At 41.0% G+C, this 23223-nt stretch overlaps 1 protein-coding gene across 1 annotated transcript; it reads left to right on the top strand.

Moving 5' to 3' along the window:
* The first annotated feature begins 9960 nt into the window (after positions 1–9960).
* LOC106564406 (zinc finger protein 184-like) lies at positions 9961–21593 on the top strand. Its single transcript, XM_014130500.2, has 3 exons — positions 9961–9965; positions 10739–10839; positions 19477–21593. Exons 1-3 carry the CDS (start codon positions 9961–9963, stop codon positions 21012–21014), a joined length of 1644 nt encoding a protein of 547 aa, XP_013985975.2. The 3' UTR covers positions 21015–21593.
* The last annotated feature ends 1630 nt before the right edge of the window (positions 21594–23223 follow it).

Here is a 23223-nt window from a genome sequence, read left to right as displayed (position 1 = left end):
AAATACCTGATTACTTCTTATTCTTTGCAAAAATAGCTGACAGCTGTGTCTGTCCCAAACTCACTGGCACGGGAAACTGAGGGCCGAGAATATTTTATACAATGTTGCAAGCTTGCTATCACAAGTTTTGGGCCGACCCAATTGATAGTTGATAAAATGTTTCAAGTTCGTTGTAGACAGGCCATGTGAACAAATGTTATTTATAGGATATTTTCTACCTGCAGGCTGCAATGTTTTTATTTGTTTGCTTTATGTAGGCTATTTTTACATAGTTGGCAATGGCAATAAAAGTTACTTTTAGATTTGTATAATTTTCATTTAGATTTAGATAGAATGTATATTAATCACAGACAATGATATTGAGATACTATTATAAATTAAATGAAACTGTTCCAGTAAAATGTGAATATGAAAACCATAACTGGCACCAGATCAGTAGAAATGGTCAGATAAATTGGCACCAAATGGAAAAGGATGCTGACTGCTGGTGTAGCCTATTACCAGAAACTATAGGAGCATAACGACAGCTGGTGTAGCCTATTACCAGAAACTATAGGAGCATAACGACAGCTGGTGTAGCCTATTACCAGAAACTATAGGAGCATAACGACTGCTGGTGTAGCCTATTACCAGAAACTATAGGAGCATAACGATTGCAGGTGTAGCCTATTACCAGAAACTATAGGAGCATAATGTCAGGCCAGCAGCAGCGGGAGGAGTAGGCTAAGGAAGATTTTTTTTCTGATGGTTAAGCTATCTTGTTTAAATGACAAAGTGAAAACAGGTAAAAAACAGAAATACCTTATTTACATAAGTATTCAGACCATTTGCTATGAGACTCGAAATTGCTTTCAGGTGCATCTTGTTTCCATTAATCATCCTTGAGATGTATCTACAACTTGTTTGGAGTCCACCTGTGGTAAATTCAATTGATTGGATATGATTTGGAAGGCACACACCTGTCTATATGTGGTCCCACAGTTGACAGTGCATGTCAGAGCAAAAACCAAGCCATGAGGTCGAAGGAACTGTCCGTAGAGCTCCAAGACAAGATTGTGTCAAGGCAAAGATCTGGAGAAGGGTACCAAAAAAAAAATTCTGCCGCATTGAAGGTCCCCAAGAACACAGTGGCCTCCATCGTTCTTAAATGGAATACTCTTCCTAGAGCTGGTCACCCGGCCAAACTTAGCGATTGGGGGAGAAGGGCCTTGGTCAGGGAGGTGACCAAAAACCAGAGCTCCAGAGTTCCTCTGTGGAGATGGGAGAACCTTCCAGAAGGACAACCATCTCTGCAGTACTCCACCAATCAGACATTTATGGTAGAGTGACCAGATGGAAGCAACTCCTCAGTAAAAGGCACATGACAGCCTACTTGGAGTTTGACAAAAGGCACCTTAAGGACTCTAAGACCATGAGAAACAAGATTCTCTGGCTTGATGAAACCAAGATTTAACTCTTTGGCCTGAATGCCAAGAGTCACGTCTGGAGGAAACCTGGCACCATCCCTACGGTGAAGTATGGTGGTGGCAGTATCATGCTGTGGGGATGTTTTTCAGTAGCAGGGACTGGGAGACTAGTCAGGATCGAGGGAAATATTAACGGAGCAAAGTGCAGAGAGATCCTTGATGAAAGACCAGCTCCAGAGCGCTCAGGACCTCAGACTGGGGCAAAGGTTCACCGTCCAACAGGACAACGACCTTAAGCACACAGCAAAGACAACACAGGAGTGGCTTCGGGACAAGTCTCTGAATGTCCTTGAGTGGTCCAGCCAGAGCCCGGACTTGAGTCCGATCTAACATCTCTGGAGAGACCTGAAAATAGCTGTGCAGTGATGTTCCCCATCCAACCTGACAGAGCTTGAGAGGATCTGCAGAGAAGGATGGGAGAAACTCCCCAAATTCAAGTGTGCCAAATAAATTAGCTAAATGAAAGGGGGAAAAAAAGAATTCAATCAAATTTAGAATAAGGCTTTAACGTAACAAAATGTGGAAAAAGTCAAGGGGTCTGAATACTTTCCCGAATGCACTGTATACAGCAACAGCTCCCCCATAAGCATTCCTGTCTTTTCTGTAGATGTTATATCCCTGTATTGCTACTGCTGTATCAAAGGAATTATCTCAGTGAGTTTCAGAGATGAACAGTACAGTGCATTCCAAATTAAATGGGCAGGCAAGTAAACAAAAACGTTTTCAAATAAAAACTATTCCAGAAAATGTCAACGTGTATATAACGTCCAAGAGACTGTCGACCAATCGCGTTCACATTGTCATGCTGTGACACGTAGTTCCTACGCTAATTCTCACGAAAACCCCTTTTTAAAGTCGGGTATGAGTCGAGAAACATGCCTATTTTCCTTGAAAGTACGTAATGTCACGATTGCAAAGATATACGATATTACAGAGAACAAGTTAATTATCTCACATCTCTGAAAATATTTGTAATATTGTGTTTCTTGTTCACAGAGGGTAATTCATGCCAATGTTATTTTCTTTAAGATGTTAATACGAATCTAAAGGAGTTTCCAAGATCCTCATTTCTTAAAGTATTTCTGGTGATAGCAAGCGATAGCGATACACAAGCTAGGTCTATTTGAAACATTGCCATCCCATGGCAGCATTTACCAGCCACCAGGTTCAGAAACTTTAAAACCACATAAAACATATTTTTAAATGAATTCTATTTTTGCCCAAAGTTAAGATATAAATTACTCAAACTGAACATAAATCATGCTGGTTATTATTTTAGGCTATTTTAGTTTTGGAGTCAAAGATAGTTTTGGAATAGTTTTCATTTTTCAAACAGGTTTGTTATTTTATTTCAGTTTACTAAATAGTTATATAGTGTTTTATGACAAACCGTTTCTACAAATCCGTCAAGACACCAACTTAGACTTTACCGTGAAATGCTTTACTTACAAGCCCTTAACCAACAGTGCAGTTCAAGAAGAAGAAAACGTTTACCAAGTAGACTAAAATAAAAAGTAATAATAAAAAGTAACACAATGAGAATAACAATAACGAGGCTATAAACAGGGGGCACCGGTACACAGTCAATGTGCGGGGGTACAGGCTAGTTGAGGTAATTGGTACATGTAGGTGGGGGCGTAGTGACTATGCATAGGTAACAAACAACCAGCGAGTAGCAGAAGTGCACAAAAGGGAGGGGGGTCAATGTAAATTGTCCGGTGGTGATTTTATGAATTGTTCAGCAGTCTTATGGCTTGGGGGTAGAAGCTGTTGAGGAGGCTTTTGGTCCTAGACTTGGCTCTCCGGTACCACTTGCCGTGCGGTAGCAGGGAAAACAGTTTAAAACTTGGGTGACTGGAGTCTCTGACAATTTTGTGGGCTTTCCTCTGACACCGCCTATTATATAGGTCCAGGATGGCAGGAAGCTTGGCCACAGTGATGTACTGGACCGTTCGCACTACCCTCTGTAGCGCCTTACGCTCAGATGCCAAGCCGTTGCCATACCAGGCGGTGATGCAACCGGTCAGGATGCTCTCGATGGTGCAGCTGTATTACCTTTTGAGGATCTGGGGACCCATGTCAAATCTTTTCAGTCTCCTGAGGGGGAAAAGGTTTTGTTGTGCCCTCTTCAGACTGTCTTGGTATATTCCCACATGGGTGATTGAAAGATGATCTGAGGTCCACACTCCAGTCCAGTTGATGGTGGTAAGGCACCTTAAAGTTGGTTGCCAACCGCCATATAAAGTCCAAAGAAGAAAAAGAAGCCTGAAGGAAGGAGAAATGACGAGAAACTAATTTGGTTTACCGTTTGGTGCGTCGCAACTGGTTACCTATTTTGATGTGATATGAAAGTATTGTGTGAAATTATTTTGATGTGGTATTTAAGTATAGTGTGAAATTATTTTGATGTGATATGAAAGTACAGCGATTTATGTTTCTAGAAACGTATCGCAATTGAGAATCAATTCACATTTAGATGGAATATTTGACTATTTTAGCTGCCAGAGCCAGTCTACCTCTGAAAATAACGTACAGTCCTTGGACCTTGAGGAGTAACAGGGGCAGAAATCAGCAGTAGAAACAATAACAAAGCGTACTCCCTGCCCATTTTGGTAAAAAGCTGAGGGATGGGGCTGGAGAAATGTAACCATCCATGATATCAACATTATAGTTTGAACCATGTTTTGAGGATATACAGTGTTTGTTTATATTTACTGACAAACATAGGAGTAAAACAAAAAGCTTATATTTTGGGTTCTGATGGGGCACAACAGTTGAACTAAGCTCATGAGGCATTTATAAGTGAATTCTTCAAGAAACAACGGGTACATATCATTAATGTAAAAGTCCCAAAATGGATGTAACAACTGCTGATTGCCCCTTTAAGAGAACATCTTGGGCTAAGCTAATAGGAGATATTGAGGACTACAGTATTTCAGGCATTGTTATTGGATGCATTTGATCAATTGTTAACGTGTTGTTGATGGTCCACTCTTGATGTTCTACACATTACAGTGTAGCTTCAGCCATTCCTACAGAACAACATTAAAGTGTAGAATCCCTTTACTGCATATTGGTTCAACGACTGCAGAGACGGTACTTACTGGTGTTAAACAGATCTCCAACCTCCTCCTCTTCCTCCAATGTGACAGTAATCTCCCCCTCCTCCTCTTTCACTCCAAAAACGGCATCCTCCTCTTTCACTGCCACCTCTTCTTTTACTGTAACATCCTCCTCCTCTTTCACTCTGAACGCGTCTTCCTCTTCTTTCACTAAAACGGCTTTCTCTTCTTCTTTCACGGTAACAGCCTCACCCTCTACTTGTTTTTGTATTGTAACATGCTTCTCGTCTTCCTCCTCTTTCACGGGAGCTTCTTTCTCCGTCCAGCAGACCTCCTCTTTATCAGGAGGAGAGTAGCTAAGTGAACTCATGGTCGGAGACGTTAGCTAGCTAGCATTAGCGACTAGCCTAGTTCTAAGCTAATTTAGCAAACCATCTAGCTGAAAAACAACGTAAATATATAATTAAATGGGCCAACAAGTACATACGACAGAAGTGTGTTTAATACACAGCGACTAATATACACCAAAACAGTGTAAATAGCGTGAATGTTGTAGCTATGCTTGCTAGAAAGCTACTGAGGTGTCTGACTAGCTGTTGTTGTTGAAGGAGCGTCCCGTCCACTAGATTATACGTCAGACTGGCAGCATCTCCTGAACCTAAAAGACGCACAGCGCCATCTGCTGAATGGACTGGGCAACGCAGTTGAGGAACCAAAAGTTTATTTTTCATTTATTTCATAAAAGTTTAATATTATATTAAGTCGTTCAAAGAGAAGCATGTGTTGATTGATTCGTTTTTAATGAATGAGAATTTAAAACAAACTTTACACCCACTACACATTTGGATTGAACCATACTTCTGACATGGTTCATTTTGACCCCAGAGGCATATCTTTTATCATAGCCAAAATGTGGTTCATTCAATTCTTCCAATTTTTCATGACTTTGTCAATCAACTTGTTCTTAATACATTTAAATCATGGTTTAGTGTTTCTGTATCAATATGGACTTTTACCAAATTCAAATCCTTTGGAGCCATTTTGACTCCAGCCAAAAGCACCTTTGATAAATAAGATGTTTATTTCAAATAAAAATGACATTTTATTGGTCACATACACGTGTTTAGCAGATGTTATTGCGGGTGTAGCGAAATGCTTGTGGTTCTAGCTCAGACAGTGCAGTAATATCTAACAAGTAATATCTAACAATTTCACAACATATACCCAATACACACAAATCTAAGTATTTGAATCTAGGTTTCTCTGTAGACATGATCCATCCCACCAGAGGGTGAAGGGGCACCTGTATCAGTGGTTTTGATCAGATACACAATATAGTGCCTCCCATGTACTCTCCTAAGATTGGACTTTTCTGTACCATGCATCACATGACTGTGTACAAAACTGCCAATGGTAGAAAACTCTGCCAGCGGTAGAAAACTCTCCCAGCAGTAGAAAACTCTGCCAGCGATATACAGTGCATTCGTAAAGTATTCAGACCCCTTCACCTTTTCCACATTTTGTTACGTTACAGCCTTATTCTAAAATCGAATAATGTTTTGCCCTAATCAATCTACACACACAATACCCCATAATGACATCACAATAGCCCACAATGACATCACAATACAAACCCAAAACAGGTTTTTAGAAATGTTTACAAATGTATTTACTTAAGTATTCAGAACCTTTGCTCTGAGACTCGAACTTGAGCTCAGATGCATCCTGATTCCATTAAACATCCTTGAGATGTTTCTACAACTTGATTGGAGTCCACCTGTGGTAAATTCAATTGATTGGACATGATTTGGAAAGGCACACACTTCTCTATATAAGGTCCCACAGTTCACAGTGCATGTCAGAGCAAAAACCAAGCAATGGGGTCAAAGGAATTGTCTGTAGAGCTCTGAGACAGGATTGTGTCGAGGCACAGATCTGGGGAAGGGTTCCAAAAAATGTCTGCAGCATTGGAGGTCCCCAAGAACACAGTGGCCTCCATCATTCTGAAATGGAAAAAGTTGGGAACCACCAAGACTCTTCCAAGAGCTGGCCATCCAGCCAAACAGCAATTGGGGGAGAAGGGCCTTGGTAAGGGAGGTGACCAAGAACCCGATGGTCACTCTGACAGAGCTCCAGAGTTCCTCTGTGGAGATGGGAGAACCTTCCAGAAGGACCATCATCTCTGCAGCACTCCACCAATCAGGTCTTTATGGTAGAGAGGCCAGATGGAGGCAACTCCTCAGTAAAAGGCACATGACAGCCTGCTTAGAGTTTGCCAATAGGCACCTAAAGGACTCTCAGACCATGAGAAACAAGATTCTCTGGTCTGATTAAACCAAGATTGAACTATTTGGCCTGAATGCCAAGTGTCGCGTCTGGAGGAAAATTGGCACCATCCCTACAGTGAAGCATGGTGGTGGCAGCATCATGCTGTGGGGATGTTTTTCAGCAGCAGTGCAATTTGTCCACTGATATTGGTGTAACTTCTCACCCCTTTTGGCTGTATGAAAGTTAATTTCCCCTCAGGCACACACATTTGTTCTTTGATATAATGAAGGTAATTTGTGTAGAATGTACTTTTCCCCCCCTCTTTATTTTTTTTCAAGAGAAAAACTGCTGATGCACAACCACATTTTGAAATTACACCTTGTCTTTTCTTCTATTCTAACTCTCAACAGTAAGTGATTTAAAAAAATATATATTATTATTTATGACAAAAAAACACAAGGAAGGGGTAACATTAAAGTATTAGAACACGAAGGACAAACAATACAGCATCAGGACACTATCAAACATGTATCAGTCTTTCCGCAACAGAGCCATCCTTATGTGTGAGGATGCGTGTGCATGATAGCGATATAAAATATATGTCATAGTTTCCTTTTTCATGATCACAATCTTGTGAAACCCGAACCCTTCAAGATCCCCCCACAGTTCCACAATAGCTGTCCCCCAACCATTCGAGACCCCTCCCACAGTCCCCCCCCCACCCCCGGAAAAAAAGAAAAATACAATTAATTCCATTCCCCACCCCCCAAGAACCCCCCAATGCACCAACAACCAAGAGAATGAACTAAAGAGAAAAAAGGAAAAGACAGAAGAAAACAGCAAACAACAATGCAAAAAAAGAAAACAAAATAATACATTTAAAACAAAGGACATCAAGGACAACTCAAATCATAACAGCAATGCCCACTTTATATGTTTGTGTGCATGTCTGGCACTATTACATGTATGTGTGTGTTCTTGTATGTGTTTATTTGAATGAGAGTGTGTGTATATGCATATGTTCCAACACCTGCACGGCATCAGCCTCAGGCAAACCGGCATTAGTTGTAAAAACACTACAACTTAGTGTCATTGAAATGTACTTTTTATTATGTTTTATTTAGACTTTTTTTAAACTTTTACTTTTATCTTTTGACCATCATTCCATCTCCTATCATGAATCGGACCGCAGAGTGAAGGAAATGCAGCCAACAAGCGCTCAGCATATGTGGGAACTCCTTCAAGACTGTTGGAAAAGCATTCCAGGTGAAGCTGGTTGAGGGAATGCAAAGAGTGTGAAAAGCTGTCATCAAGGCAAAGGGTGGCTACTTTGAAGGATTTCAAATATAAAATATATTTAGATTTGTTTAACACTTTTTTGGTTACTACATGATTCCATATGAGTTATTTCATAGTTGTGTTGTCTTCACTATTATTCTACAATGTAGACAATAGTTAAAATAAAGAAAAAACATAGAATTTGTAGGTGTGTCCAAACAATTGAAAGGTACTGTGTATGCATTGTGGAGGAGAACTGATCCTAGATCAGTACAAAGGCATAACATCTACAGCAGGAACAACTGTCTGTGTTAAAAAGGCCCAGCTGGATTGAATTGAGCTATTTAAAATGATATATTTGAATGTGAAATGATTTGTTCTGTTTGTCGATACAAGACAGGGTCTGTGGAGGCTTGGCCTATTAGTGGTGGATTTGGGGGAGAATTTGAGTTGGAATAGTGATAGATTTTTGGAGGGACCCTTGTCACTACAGCCAATCAGTGAGCAGCGTCCACTCCGCCACATCGTAGGCAGTTCTGTTACTCACAACACTTCCCCTGCTTTCCTCAACAATGGAAAAGCCCACTGAACTAAAGCCTTGCCATTTCAGATCTTTTTTTTAAAAGATTGGGGAATTTCTTACAATTAGGAAATAATATGTCATGTTTTACTCGTACCTCAGCCAGCATTGTGAATGGTGTCCGAGGCAGTGACATACTAGACCAGGGCAGTACATCTAATACTTAGGTGTTTTTAGTCATGCATGAAAGGTCTGGGGTGGTTCTGTGGTTATAAGTTACTGACCTTGGAGTACATTTCTGGCCATGCTGGCAGGGTCTGAATCAACCCCAATGTCCACCTGGTACACTGGCAGGGTCTGAATCAAACCCAATGTCCACCTGGTACACTGGCAGGGTCTGAATCAAACCCAATGTCCACCTGGTACACTGGCAGGGTCTGAATCAAACGCAATGTCCACCTGATACACTGGCAGGGTCTGAATCAAACCCAATGTCCACCTGGTACACTGGCAGGGTCTGAATCAAACCCAATGTCCACCTGGCACACTGACAGGGTCTGAATTAAACCCAATGATAACCTGGCATACTGACAGGGTCTGAATTAAACCCAATGATAACCTGGCATACTGACAGGGTCTGAATTAAACCCAGTGATAACCTGGCATACTGACAGGGTCTGAATTAAACCCAGTGAAAACCTAGCACACTTACAGGGTCTGAATTAAACCCAATGTTAAGGAGAGGGAAGATTGGTCAAGAGGGTGATGATTATTGTTGTTCTACTGCCTGATTGTTATGCAACAACACTGTTTACAAAAGCTTTGTTAAAGAACAAGGCCCACGCACTGTTTACAAAAGCTTTGTTAAATCAGCACAACAGTTTTCAGCTGTGCTAACATAATTGCAAAAGGGTTTTCTAATGATAAATTAGCCTTTTAAAATGATAAACTTGGATTAGCTAACACTACGTGCCATTGGAACACAGGAGTGATGGTTGCTGATAACGGGCCTCTGTACGCCTATGTAGATATTCCATAAGAAATCAGCCGTTTCCAGCTACAATAGTCATTTACAACATTAAGAATGTCTACACTGTATTTCTGATCAATTTGATGTTATTTTAATGGACAATTTTTTTTGATTTTCTTTCAAAAACAAGGACATTTCTAAGTGACCCCAAACTTTTGTTACACGATGTAGGAGCAGTATAGACCTAGTCTGTTCATTATATGCATCTACATGATGTATTGTTACACCATGTAGGAGCAGTATAGACCTAGTCTGTTCATTATATACATCTATATGATGTATTGTTACACCATGTAGGAGCAGTATAGACCTAGTCTGTTCCTTATATACATCTATATGAGGTATTGTTACACCTTGTAGGAGCAGTATAGACCTACAGTAGCTAGCTGCCAATTTAGATGTAGTATGACTTAATGAAACGGCCTTAAATATGCTGTGGTAAACATTTTTTATTCGCACTAAACAATCAACATATTCCTGTCTTTGTATGTGTCAATATAATGGTATTATTTAATTAAATTCATTTCAAATAATCTTTGTCTGAAAATAAAATATGATCCTCAAATGCGTTTCCCACTCCAGTCAGCAGACGGCGATGTGCGTCTTTCAGGCGATGCTGATAGCGTGACGTATAATCTAGTGGACGGTTGTTCAAAAACAGCTAGTCATCACCTCGGTAGCTTGCTAGCCAACATATTGAAGCTATTTATACGCTTTCGGTGTATATTAGCTGCTGTGGTTTAGACACACTTCTGTCGTATCTTCTTGTTAACCCATGTCATGTAATATTACGTTATTTTGTATTAGTCAGCTATAGTAGCTGGCTGGTTAAGTTAGCACTAGCTTAGTCGCTAATGATAGCTAGCTAGCTAACATATCCGAACATGAGCTCCCTAAACTACTCCCCTCCTGTTAAAGAAGAGGAGGTCGGCTGGACGGAGAAAGAAGCTCTGGGGCTGAACATTGTCGTGAAAGAGGAGAAGGAAGAGGAGGATGTCACAGTAAAACAAGAAGTAGCGGGTGAGGAGGCTGATACAGTGAAAGAAGAAGAGAAAGACGTTACAGTGAAAGAAGAGGAAGACGCGTTCAGAGTGAAAGAGGAGGAGGATGTTACTGAGAAAGAGGAGGATGTCGTTTTTGGAGTGAAGAAGGAAGGCGAGATTACTGTCACATTGAAAGATGAAGAGGAGGAGATAGGAGATCTGATTAACACCAGTAAGTGCCGCCTTAAATTTGTTTTTAACTTTGGATATTCGGAGTTGGCTCGTCAATACCTCTTCAACGGAGGGCCCTAGGATGATGACTGATATGTCTAGAATCAGACGACGTGGAGAGAAAGCTACCTCTTGTTTTCTCCATTCCGTTTCCAAAAAGTGACTTAACATAGACCCTTCTCAAATATATATCTGGGGGGCACGGCATGTTGTGATTTTCGTGTAGTGATGTTTTACTACACACCGTGCCCCCCAATAGTGCCATGCGAGAGTTGGGTTGGCTACACCAAAGATTATGGATATACTGACAAGATGACTCTCCGCCCAAACAAGGGGAGTCGTTGTCCAGAAAGCACCACTGCTGTTTCTCTAGCTCCTGCCTACCCTTTCTTTGGATTGGTGGATACTTCTTATTATTGTAATCTATTTTTATATATATTCTATGAGGGTTGTTGACGTCAACCGCCTGTATTCAATGGAGAGAAATGCAAAGCTACTACTCATGTCATGAATATGCATAGCCATCTGGAGACAACTCCTATAGTGTTTTTATTAGAACACATCGTTCTATACAGTCCACCTGGTAGAGGTTCATGTCTGACAGAGATGAACACACCGTTCTATACAGTCCACCTGATAGAGGTTCATATCTGACAGAGATGAAAATCTCTGTTAGAAACTTAGAAAGAGGGGGAGTCTAAAGCTGCAACAACTAGGATTGTGCCTTTTGGCTTCGGGACAACGAAATAAAGTTGATATGAAAACCAATAGAACAGGAGAGAAATGACATAGTGGTGGGTCCAATAGAACAGGAGCGAAATGACATAGTGGTGGGTCCAATAGAACAGGAGAGAAATGGCATAGTGGTGGGTCCAATAGAACAGGAGAGAAATGGCATAGTGGTGGGTCCAATAGAGCAGGAGAGAAATGACAGTGGTGGGTCTAATAGAACAGGAGAGAAATGACATAGTGGTGGGTCTAACAAAACAGGAGAGAAATGACATAGTGGTGGGTCTAATGGAACAGGAGAGAAATGACATAGTGGTGGGTCTAATAGAACAGGAGAGAAATGACATAGTGGTGGGTCTAATAGAACAGGAGAGAAATGACATAGTGGTGGGTCTAATAGAACAGGAGAGAAATGACATAGTGGTGGGTCTAACAGAACAGGAGAGAAATGACATAGTGGTGGGTCTAACAGAACAGGAGAGAAATTACATAGTGGTGGGTCTAATAGAATAGGAGAGAAATGACATAGTGGTGGGTCTAATAGAATAGGAGAGAAATGACATAGTGGTGGGTCTAATAGAACAGGAGAGAAATTACATAGTGGTGGGTCTAATAGAACAGGAGAGAAATGACATAGTGGTGGGTCCAATAGAACAGGAGAGAAATGACATAGTGGTGGGTCCAGTAGAACAGGAGAGAAATGACATAGTGGTGGGTCCAATAGAACAGGAGAGAAATGGCATAGTGGTGGGTCTAATAGAACAGGAGAGAAATGACATAGTGGTGGGTCTAACAAAACAGGAGAGAAATGACATAGTGGTGGGTCTAATAGAACAGGAGAGAAATGGCGTAGTGGTGGGTCTAATAGAACAGGAGAGAAATGACATAGTGGTGGGTCCAATAGAACAGGAGAGAAATGACATAGTGGTGGGTCTAATAGAACAGGAGAGAAATGACATAGTGTTGGGTCCAATAGAACAGGAGAGAAATGACATAGTGGTGGGTCTAATAGAACAGGAGAGAAATGACATAGTGGTGGGTCTAATAGAACAGGAGAGAAATGACATAGTGGTGGGTCTAATAGAACAGGAGAGAAATGGCGTAGTGGTGGGTCTAATAGAACAGGAGAGAAATGACGTAGTGGTGGGTCTAAAGAACAGAAGAGAAACGACATAGTGGTGGGTCTTATAGAACAGGAGAGAAATGACATAGTGGTGGGTCTAATAGAACAGGAGAGAAATGGCGTAGTGGTGGGTCTAATAGAACAGGAGAGAAATGACATAGTGGTGGGTCTAATAGAACAGGAGAGAAATGGCGTAGTGGTGGGTCTAATAGAACAGGAGAGAAATGACATAGTGGTGGGTCTAATAGAACAGGAGAGAATTGAAATAGTGGTGGGTCCAACTGGTTCTATTAGACCCACCACTGTCATTTCTCTCCTGTTCTGTTAGACCCACCACTATGTCGTGTCTTTGGCATCATTAAAACGGAAGACATGTTTATCAAATAACTCTCTGTAATTATTATTACGTGATTAAACTGATTAATCGTGTAACTGTAATTAACTACGAGGTCGGGGTACCAAGGAAAATATTCAGATTACAAAGTTATAATTTTCCTAATATAACTTTCAGATATCATAATATCTGATCTCTGAGTCTTCTGATTTAATGACGTATTCTTTACCTTGGTCTCATTCCAAATGTCGTAAATTGTTGGTTATCTGCACAAACCCAGTCTTCACTATGAGTCATCCATACCTCAATTGTCTTAAAATCATTTATTTACTAAACTAAATAATTCACAGAAATGCATAAACAAACAGATATGGTTACAAGGAAATGATAGGAGAATGTGCCCTAGTGGGCTAAACTGGCATCGTGGCTCGTTAGACAAAAGGGGGGGTGGGGGTCAGCTGAGAAGACACTACAGAGTTGATAAATATTAACAATTGAAATGCTAATCCTTTGCACATGAACGCTCACTCATTCGGGAACGATTGCAATCAATATATATATGGTCAGAACTAGCATACCCACCGAAAACTTCCGGTGAATTTACTAAATTACTCACGATAAACGTTCACAAAAAACATAACAATTATTTTAAGAATTATAGATAAAGAACTCCTTTATGCAATCGCGGTGTCCGATTTTAAAATAGCTTTTCGGTGAAAGCACATTTTACAATATTCTGAGTAGATAGCCCGGCCATCATGGCTAGCTATTTTGGCACTCACCAAACTCAGATTTACTATAAGAATAATTGGATTACCTTTGCTGTTCTTCGTCAGAATGCACTCCCAGGACTTCTACTTCAACACACAATGTTGTTTTGGTTCCAAATAATCCATAGTTATATCCAAATAGCTGTGTTTTGTTCTTGCGTTCAAGACACTATCTGAAGGGTGACGCGCCGGCGCGTATCGTGACAAAAAAATTCTAAATATTCCATTACCGTACTTCGAAGCATGTCAAACGCTGTTTAAAATCAATTTTATGCGATTTTTCTCGTAAAATAGCGATAATATTCCAACCGGGAGACCTTGTTTTCGTTCAAACACTGAAAATAGAAAATGGAGTCTTCACATGCACAGGCGCGCCAGTGTCATTGTTCTCAGAACGACCACTTTCCAAAACCCCTACTGTTTTTCGCCCAGGGACTGCAGAGATCTCATTCCACGTTCTGGTGCCTTCTGAGAGCCTATGGGAGCCTTAGAAAATGTCACGTTACAGCAGAGATCCTCTATTTTTGATAAAGAGGCTATAGAAGGACAAGAAATGGTCAGACAGGGCACTTCCCATATAGAATCTTCTCAGGTTTTGGCCTGCCATATGAGTTCTGTTATACTCACAGACACCATTCAAACAGTTTTAGAAACGTTAGGGTGTTTTCTATCCAAATCAAATAATTATATGCATATTATAGTTTCTGGGCAGGAGTAATAACCAGATTAAATCGGGTACGTTTTTTATCCGGCCGTGAAAATACTGCCCTCTATCCTAAACAGGTTAAATAAATTGTCCCAAATGATATAATTACTCCTGTCTATACAGAAATCAATAAAATACTTCACCAGAAAGCATGACGTTGCCACTGAGGAATCAGGAATCATTAGCGTCTTTAAAAAAATACCTGTGTTTGGTTTCAAATCACAAGCTTGGAGGCTTATGCCTATTTGGGCAGCGCGTGTGGCAATTGGCCTCGCTGATTATTGAGAAGAAGGGGAGGGTTGTGTGGTGAAGATATAGGTGAGTCTCTCTTCAGAATTTCCTTACAGTCATTTACCATTGTCATTCTCGGAGTGGAAACGTCTGTTCAAAACCTGCTACGCTTGTGAGAAACCAGTTTTGGTTTATTTCAGAACCATCATTTACAACATTTGTCCATTTTTTCATTGTCTTTTTGTTTGGAGTACTCCATGTGAGCAATGAGCATGTCTGGTTTCTCTGTCCTGATCATGTTGAGGGAGCACCCAACTGAGCATAGAACTACTTGGCCTGATGCGCGGAAATGTAGGAAAGTGTTTTTTTTTAACATCCATTGTGACGTTCCCCGGCAAGAATGCCAAAAATATCTCTCAAACAGAAGAGTACACTCAACCAGATACATATGAACTACTATATCATGTCTGCATTGTAAATAGTCTATCACTAGTTAACTGAAATACTTACCACTCTTGGCTTTGGGCAAAGGACCAACACAGTCCACCAGAACCCTGCTGAAAGGTTTGTCAAAAGCAGGAATAGGCTGCAAAGGTGCAACCGGTACAGCTTGGTTCGGTTTACCTGTCCGCTGGCAAACGCCACGGGATTTACAGTGAGCTACAACATCCTGTTTCAGACGTCTTGTTGACCCCAAGATGGCCTGCCATACTACCATCGTGAGCCACAACATCCTGTTTCAGACATCTTGTTGACCCCAAAATGGCCTGCCATACTACCATCGTGAGCCACAACATCCTGTTTCAGACGTCTTGTTGACCCCAAGGTGGCCTGCCATACTACCATCGTGAGCCAACCTCAGTATCTCTTGTCGAAGCGCAACTGGAACAACAATTTGATATAAACTGGGCCAATCGTCTTGTCCAGAAGTGGCGCGAGAACGCCATTTCCTCATTAGAATGCCGTTTCCTCGTTAGAGCTCCATTTCCTCGTTGGAGCGCCATTTCTGTCAAAATTACCAACACAAACTTCATTAAACTCCTCCCCTGGATGTATCTCAGCAAAAAGAGGGGAGAGGGAAACATCTTTACTCTCTCCAGCAATCTGCTGCTTCCTAGAAACATCTTTACTCTGTTCAGCAATCAGCTGCTTCCTAGAAACATCCATATGTCATCTGTAGGGATCCTCTCTTCATTCAGAGGTTCTATGAACTCTCACCTTTGGGGTTTTCAAAGGAGAGGTCAACTCAGGAGGTTTACCGAAATCAGGATCACCCATAAACGTCTCAGACAGATGGACCATGGTGGGATCGCTGACATCCTCAACACTAGACTTGCTCCCGGTGACTTTCTTAGACAGAGCACGTGTAATGGCACATGCTGGGAACACTGTAGGGTACTTTTCTGATAACCCATCAGGTTCCTCAATTCTGAGTTCCTTACAAACAACAGGATTTGGCACAACCTTCCCTCCAGCCAAATAATTTCCCAATATTTCACCGGTAGGCTAGGCCTCACTCCAACGACAACGGAATGAGACAAAAGGTCAGATTCCAGTTCCACATTATATAAAGGAACTTCCATGCAACCATCTCCACGCCTTGTAATAACACACTGTAACCAGTTGCTGAAGTGTCAAAGATAAAACACCCTCCAACATGAAGGGCTTCCCCAGTATAGTACTGTAGAAACACATGGAACAACACTAACTATAGTAACACATTGGATAACATTCACAACATGGAACAACAGTAACCATAGTAACACATTGGATAACATTCACAACATGGAACAAGAGTAACCATAGTAACACATTGGATAACATTCACAACATGGAACAACAGTAACCACAGTAACACAATGGATAACATTCACAACATGGAACAGTAACCATAGTAACACATTGGATAACATTCACAACATGGAACAACAGTAACCATAGTAACATTGTTTCCCCCAAAAAATCTAAAGGAAGTTTGTTCTGAAGTGTCTGACCTGTATCTAAGAGATAAAATGTATCTGAGATATATACAAAATAAAATGTGTCTTTAACCCCTTATTTATGTCACTGTCTTTCCACATTTTGTTACGTTACAGCCTTATTCTACTATGGATTAAATAAATAACAATCCTCATCAATTACGTTTTGAGAATTACACAAATATTAATTTCCACAAAGTTTGCTGCTTCAGTGTCTTTAGATATTTTTGTCAGATGTTACTATGGAATACTGAAGTATAATTACAAGCCTTTCATAAGTGTCAAAGGCTTTTATTGACAATTACATGAAGTTGATGCAAAGAGTCAATATTTCCAGTGTTGACCCTTCTTTTTCAAGACCTTTGCAATCCGCCCTGGCATGCTATCAATTAACTTCTGTGCCCCATCCTGACTGATGGCAGCCCATTCTTGCATAATCAATGCTTGGAGTTTGTCAGAATTTGTGGGTTTTTGTTTGTCCACCCGCCTCTTGAGGATTGACCACAAGTTCTCAATGGGATTAAGGTCTGGGGAGTTTCCTGGCAAGGGAACCAAAATATCGATGTTTTGTTCCCCGAGCCACTTGGTTATCACTTTTGCCTTATGGAGCATCATGCTGGATAAGGCATTGTTCGTCACCAAACTGTTCCTGGATGGTTGGGAGAAGTTGCTCTCGGAGGATGTGTTGGTACCATTCTTTATTCATGGCTGTGTTCTTAGGCAAAATTGTGAGTGAGCCCACTCCCTTGGCTGAGAAGCAACCCCACACATGAATGGTCTCAGAATGCTTTACTGTTGGCATGACACAGGACTGATGGTAGTGCTCACCTTGTCTTCTCCGGACAAGCTTTTTTCCGGATGCCCCAAACAGTCGGAATTGGGATTCATCAGAGAAAAGGACTTTACCCCAGTCCTCAGCAGTCCAATCCCTGTACCTTTTGCAGAATATCAGTCTGTCCCTGATGTTTTTCCTGAAGAGAAGTGGCTTCTTTGCTGCCCTTCTTGACACCAGGCCATCCTCCAAAAGTCTTCGCGTCACTGTGTGTGCAGATGCACTCACACCTGCCTGCTGCCATTCCTGAGCAAGCTCTGTATTGGTGGTGCCCCGATCCCGCAGCTGAATCAACTTTAGGAGACGGTCCTGGCACTTGCTGGACTTTCTTGGACACCCTGAAGCCTTCACAACAATTGAACCGCTCTCCTTGAAGTTCTTGATGATCCGATAAATGGTTGATTTAGGTGCAATCTTACCGGCAGCAATATCCTTGCCTGTGAAGCCCTTTTTGTGCAAAGCAATGATTACAGCACGTGTTTCTTTGCAGGTAACCATGGATGACAGAGGAAGAACAATGATTCCAAGCACCACCCTCCTTTTGAAACTTCATCTGTTATTCAAACTCAATCAGCATGACAGAGTGATCTCCAGCCTTGTCCTCGTCAACACTCACACCTGTGTTAACGAGAGAATCACTGACATGATGTCAGCTGGTCCTTTTGTGGCAGGGCTGAAATGCAGTGGAAATGTTTTTGGGGGATTCAGTTCATTTGCATGGCAAAGAGGGACTTTGCAATTCATCTGATCACTCTTCATAACATTCTGGAGTATATGCAAATTGCCATCATACAAACTGAGGCAGCAGACTTTGAAAATTAATATTTGTGTCATTATCAAAACTTTTGTCCACGACTGTACACACAATACCTCATAATGAAAAAGCTAAAATAGGTTTGTAGAAAACATGTCACATTTATTAAAAAGAAAAAACAGATACCTTAATTTACATAAGTATTCAGACCGTTTGCTATGAGACTTGAAATTGAGTTCAGGTGCATACTGTTTCCATTGATCATCATTGAGATGTTTCTACAACTTGATTGGAGTCCACCTGTGGTAAATTCAATTGATCGGACATGATTTGGAAAGGCACACACCTGTCTGGCTACCACTGCATTCTGAAGCGATACGCCATCCCATCTGGTTTGCGCTTAGTCCCACTATCATTTGTTTTTCAACAGGACAATGACCCCACACACCTCCAGGCTGTAAGGGCTATTCGACCAAAAAGGAGAGTGATGGAGTGCTGCATCAGATGACCTGGCCTCCACAATCACCCGACCTCAACCCAATTGAAATGGTTTGGGATGAGTTGGACCGCAAAGTGAAGGAAAAGCAGGCAACAAGTGCTCAGCGTATGTGGGTACTCCTTCAAGACTGTTGGAAAAGCATTCCAGGTGAAGCTGGTTGAGACACTGCCAAGAGTGTGCAAAGCTGTCATCAAGGCAAAGGGTGGCTACTTTGAAGAATCTAAAATATATTTTGATTTGTTTACCACTTTTTTGGTTACTACATGATTCCATATGTGTTATTTCATAGTTGTCATGTCTTCACTATTATTCTACAATGTAGAAAATAGTAAAAATAAAGAAAAACCCATGAATGACTAGGTGTGTCCAAACTTTTGACTGATAGTGTATATCTCATGAATGTTTTTGCATTGTTACAAAAAGTCACTTTTTTACCACTTCTTCCATAGGCAAACATGTAAGGAAAGCTTTTTTTTTTAAATCAAAAGGGATGCTGTCAAAAATGTATTGAATTCAAATGGATTTACCCAGCCTACAAAGCACTACAGCCACTCTGTGATGACCAGTTCTGCTCATTTATTGAGGGATCTAGTCTAGATTAAACCTCATAGGAAGACAGTTTTATCATGTGGAGGTTTCATTTAGGTCTCTGTATAACTAGATATTGTTTGTCTTTGACAGGAGAAAGAGCAGACTCTCGCTATGACAGCAGGAAGAGTCCTTCAGGGGAACCAGACCCAGAGACATCCAAACCAGTGAGACAACACCACTGCTCCCACTGTGAAAAGAGTTTTCGCTGGTTAGGGAACCTAAAACGCCATGAGAGGACACACACAGGAGAAAAGCCATACCACTGCTTCCAATGTGAAAAGAGATTTTCCGGATCAGGGGACTTAAAAGCTCATGAGAGGACACACACAGGAGAAAAGCCTTTCCAATGTTCCCAATGTGGAAAGAGTTTTATTCAGTTAGGAAGCCTGAAGGAGCATGAGTGGACGCACACAGGAGAAAAGCCTTATCACTGTTCCCAGTGTGGAAAGAGTTTTACTGTGTTAAATAACCTGAAAAGGCATGAGAGAATACACACAGGAGAAAAGCCATTCCAGTGTTCCCATTGTGGAAAGAGTTTTATTCAGAGAGGGCACCTACAAGAGCATGAGAGAATACACACAGGAGAAAAGCCTTACCACTGCTCCCAGTGTAAAAATAGTTTTTCACGAGTAGGGGACCTAAAAGCTCATGAGAGTACACACACAGGATTAAAGCCTTACCACTGCTTCTTATGTGAAAAGAGATTTTCCCGATCAGGGGACCTAAAAGCTCATGAGAGGACCCACACAGGAGAAAAGCCTTTCCAATGTTCCCAGTGTGGAAAGAGTTTTACCCTGTTAGCTAATCTGAAAAGGCATGAGAGAATACACACAGGAGAAAGTCCTTATCACTGTTCCCACTGTGGAATGAGTTTTATTCAGTTAGCGAGCCTGAAGGCACATGAGTGGACACACACAGAAGAAAAGCCTTTCCAGTGTTCCCAGTGTAGAAAGATTTTTACCCTGTTAGCTAATCTGAAAAGGCATGAGAGAATACACAGAGGAGAAAAGCCTTACCACTGCTTCCAGTGTGAAAAGAGATTTTCCCGATCAGGGGACCTAAAAGCTCATGAGTGGACACACACAGGAGAAGAACCTTTCCATTGTTCCCAGTGTAGAAAGCGTTTTACTGTGTTAGCTAACCTGAAAAGGCATGAGAGAATACACACAGGAGAAAAGCCTCATCACTGTTCCCATTGTGGAATGAGTTTTATTCAGTCAAGGAGCCTGAAGGAGCATGAGTGGACACACACAGGAGAAAAGCCTTTCCAATGTTCCCAGTGTGGAAAGAGTTTTATCGTGTTAAGTAACCTAAAAAGGCATGAGAGAATACACACAGGAGTAAAGCCATTCCAATGTTCCCATTGTGGAAACAGTTTTACTCAGAGAGGGCACCTAAAAGAGCATGAGAGAATACACACAGGAGAAAAGCCTTACCACTGCTCCCAGTGTAAAAATAGATTTTCCAGAGTAGGGGACCTAAAAGCTCATGAGAGGACACACACAGGAGAAAAGCCTTTCCAATGTTCCCAGTGTAGAAAGAGTTTTACCGTGTTAGCTACCCTGAAAAGGCATGAGAGAAAACACACTGAAGAAAAGCCGAGCACCGAAGACGTGGATGGCAATTAAGGCAGACCCCGCACCTCTATGATTCAGAGGGGTTGAGTTAAATGCAGAAGACACATTTCATTTGAATGCATTCAGTTGTACAACTGACAAGGTATCCTCCTTTCCCATTCCCTATTATAGAGCTCTGCTCAGCCTATAAACATGAAAGCAAGGTTATATTTAATGTTCTACATTATTATTATTATTAGGGCAGCCACCAAGTTATGAAAATTATGGTATGTTCTGAAAACTGACTTCAGGTTTTTGAGGAATCTAGCCTCGCAGGAAGAAAGTTTTATTTTATGGAGGTTTAATTCAGTTCTCTTTTTCGTATTTAACTAAATACTCTGTCTTTGGTAGGAGAGGGATCAGACTTATCACTGTTCCCACTGTGGAGTTTTATTCAGTTGGGAAGCCTGAATGAGAATGAGTGGGGGGACACAGGAGAAAAGCCTTACCACTGCTCCCAGTGTAAAAACTGAACAACACTTGTTGCTCTTTGTACATGTTAATAATAATATTCTTATTTAATGGAGAGGAAAAAAACGTTCCCTAAACTGCTTTATAATATTATAATTCAATGAAGAATAAAAAAAGTTTTCCCTCCTCAACTGCGTTTACTCACTCCAGACAGCAGATGGCGATATGTGTCTTTCAGGCGATGTTTCTAGTGTGACGTATAATCTAGTGGACGGAACGCTTCTGCAACAACTGCAGTGTGTGTGTTGTCGGTGTGTGTGTGTGTGTGTGTGTGTGTGTAACAACTGCAGCCACCTCAGCAGCTCGCTAGCAGCCACCTCAGCAGCTCGCTAGCAGCTCGCTAGCCATCAAAGTGGGAACATTCAAGTTCTTTATACGATTTCGTGGTTTAATTGCCACTATGATTTAAATATACTTATGTGGAAACAACTAGCTACCCCATTTAATTTAATATTTACGTTGTAAGTCAGCTAGCTGGCTGGTTAAGTTAGCAGTCTAGTCGCTAATGCTAACTAGCTATTATCCCCGACCATGAGCTCACTAAGCTACTCTCCTGCTAAAGAAGAGCTCTGCTGGACGGAGAAAGAAGCTCTCGTGAAAGAGGAGGAAGAGGAGGCTGTAACAATACAAAAACAAGTAGAGGGTGAGGCCGTTACCGTGAAAGAAGAAGAGAAAGACGTTACAGAGAAAGACTCCTTCAGAGTGAAAGAGGAGGAGGATGTTACTGTGAAAGAAAAGGAGGGAGATGCAGTTTTTGGAGTGGAGGATGAAGTGAAAGAAGATGAAGACGTTTTTGGAATGAAGGATGAAGAGGGTGAGATTACTGTCACATTAGAGGAGGACGAAGAAGAGAAGCCTGGAGAACTGATTAACACCAGTAAATACAGTGAGTACTATCTTATAAAACAGGGACACAAACTCTGCAGTTGTTGAGCTAGTGTGTGATTTTTAAAGGACATTCTACACTTGAATATGTTTTTGTACATTCGGAATTCTTCATGAAGTCCTCCAGTGATTTAAAAAAAAAAAAAATTCCTGTTGAAAAGCGATGTATAAATACAGTAATGTATAAACATACTAAAGGGAAACAAATATTATTTTGAAAATAGTGTTTAATAAACAACTGCAACTGTCAAGTAGTAGAGCATTCAATTAGTTAGTTTGATAGGAAGTGGTGATGTCATCGACACTTCAAGTAGTAGAGCATTCAAGGAGTTGGCTTGATGGGAAGTCGTGATGTCATCTAATAGGCGACAGATCTTCATGTGAATATTCATTATTATTTTTAAAATCCTTCATGTTCTGTCAAGTTGGTTGTTGATCATTGCTAGAAAGCCATTTTCTAGTCTTGCCATAGACTTTCAAGAAGATTTAAGTCCAAACTGTAACTAGGCCACTCAGGAACATTCAATGTCGTCTTGGTAAGCTCCTCCAGTGTAGATTTGGCCTTGTGGTTTAGGTTATTGTCCTGTTAGTACAGGTTTTTTGTATTCAGATCTCTGAAATGCACTCTATCTATGTAACATTTAGTGTCTCCTTATGTTATGCTGGGGAAACAGTTTTCATGGGCACAGAAATCCTAAAGCATTTCAGAGTTTGCTAAATCCAATGGTTCTAACCGAGAGTCACCTTAACTTTATTGACAACACCCAAATGGATACTGTCATTTACACGGTTCTTCAATAATTACACATAATACTTAATACTGTAGATGTTTAGTTACAGTCACATGTTCAACTATCATGAGCTG

This window comes from Salmo salar, chromosome ssa12 (assembly GCF_905237065.1).
Source record: "Salmo salar chromosome ssa12, Ssal_v3.1, whole genome shotgun sequence".
Lineage (NCBI taxonomy): Eukaryota > Metazoa > Chordata > Actinopteri > Salmoniformes > Salmonidae > Salmo > Salmo salar.
The sequence above is the reverse complement of the archived record's forward strand: the minus strand, read 5'-3'. Positions and strand labels throughout refer to the sequence as shown.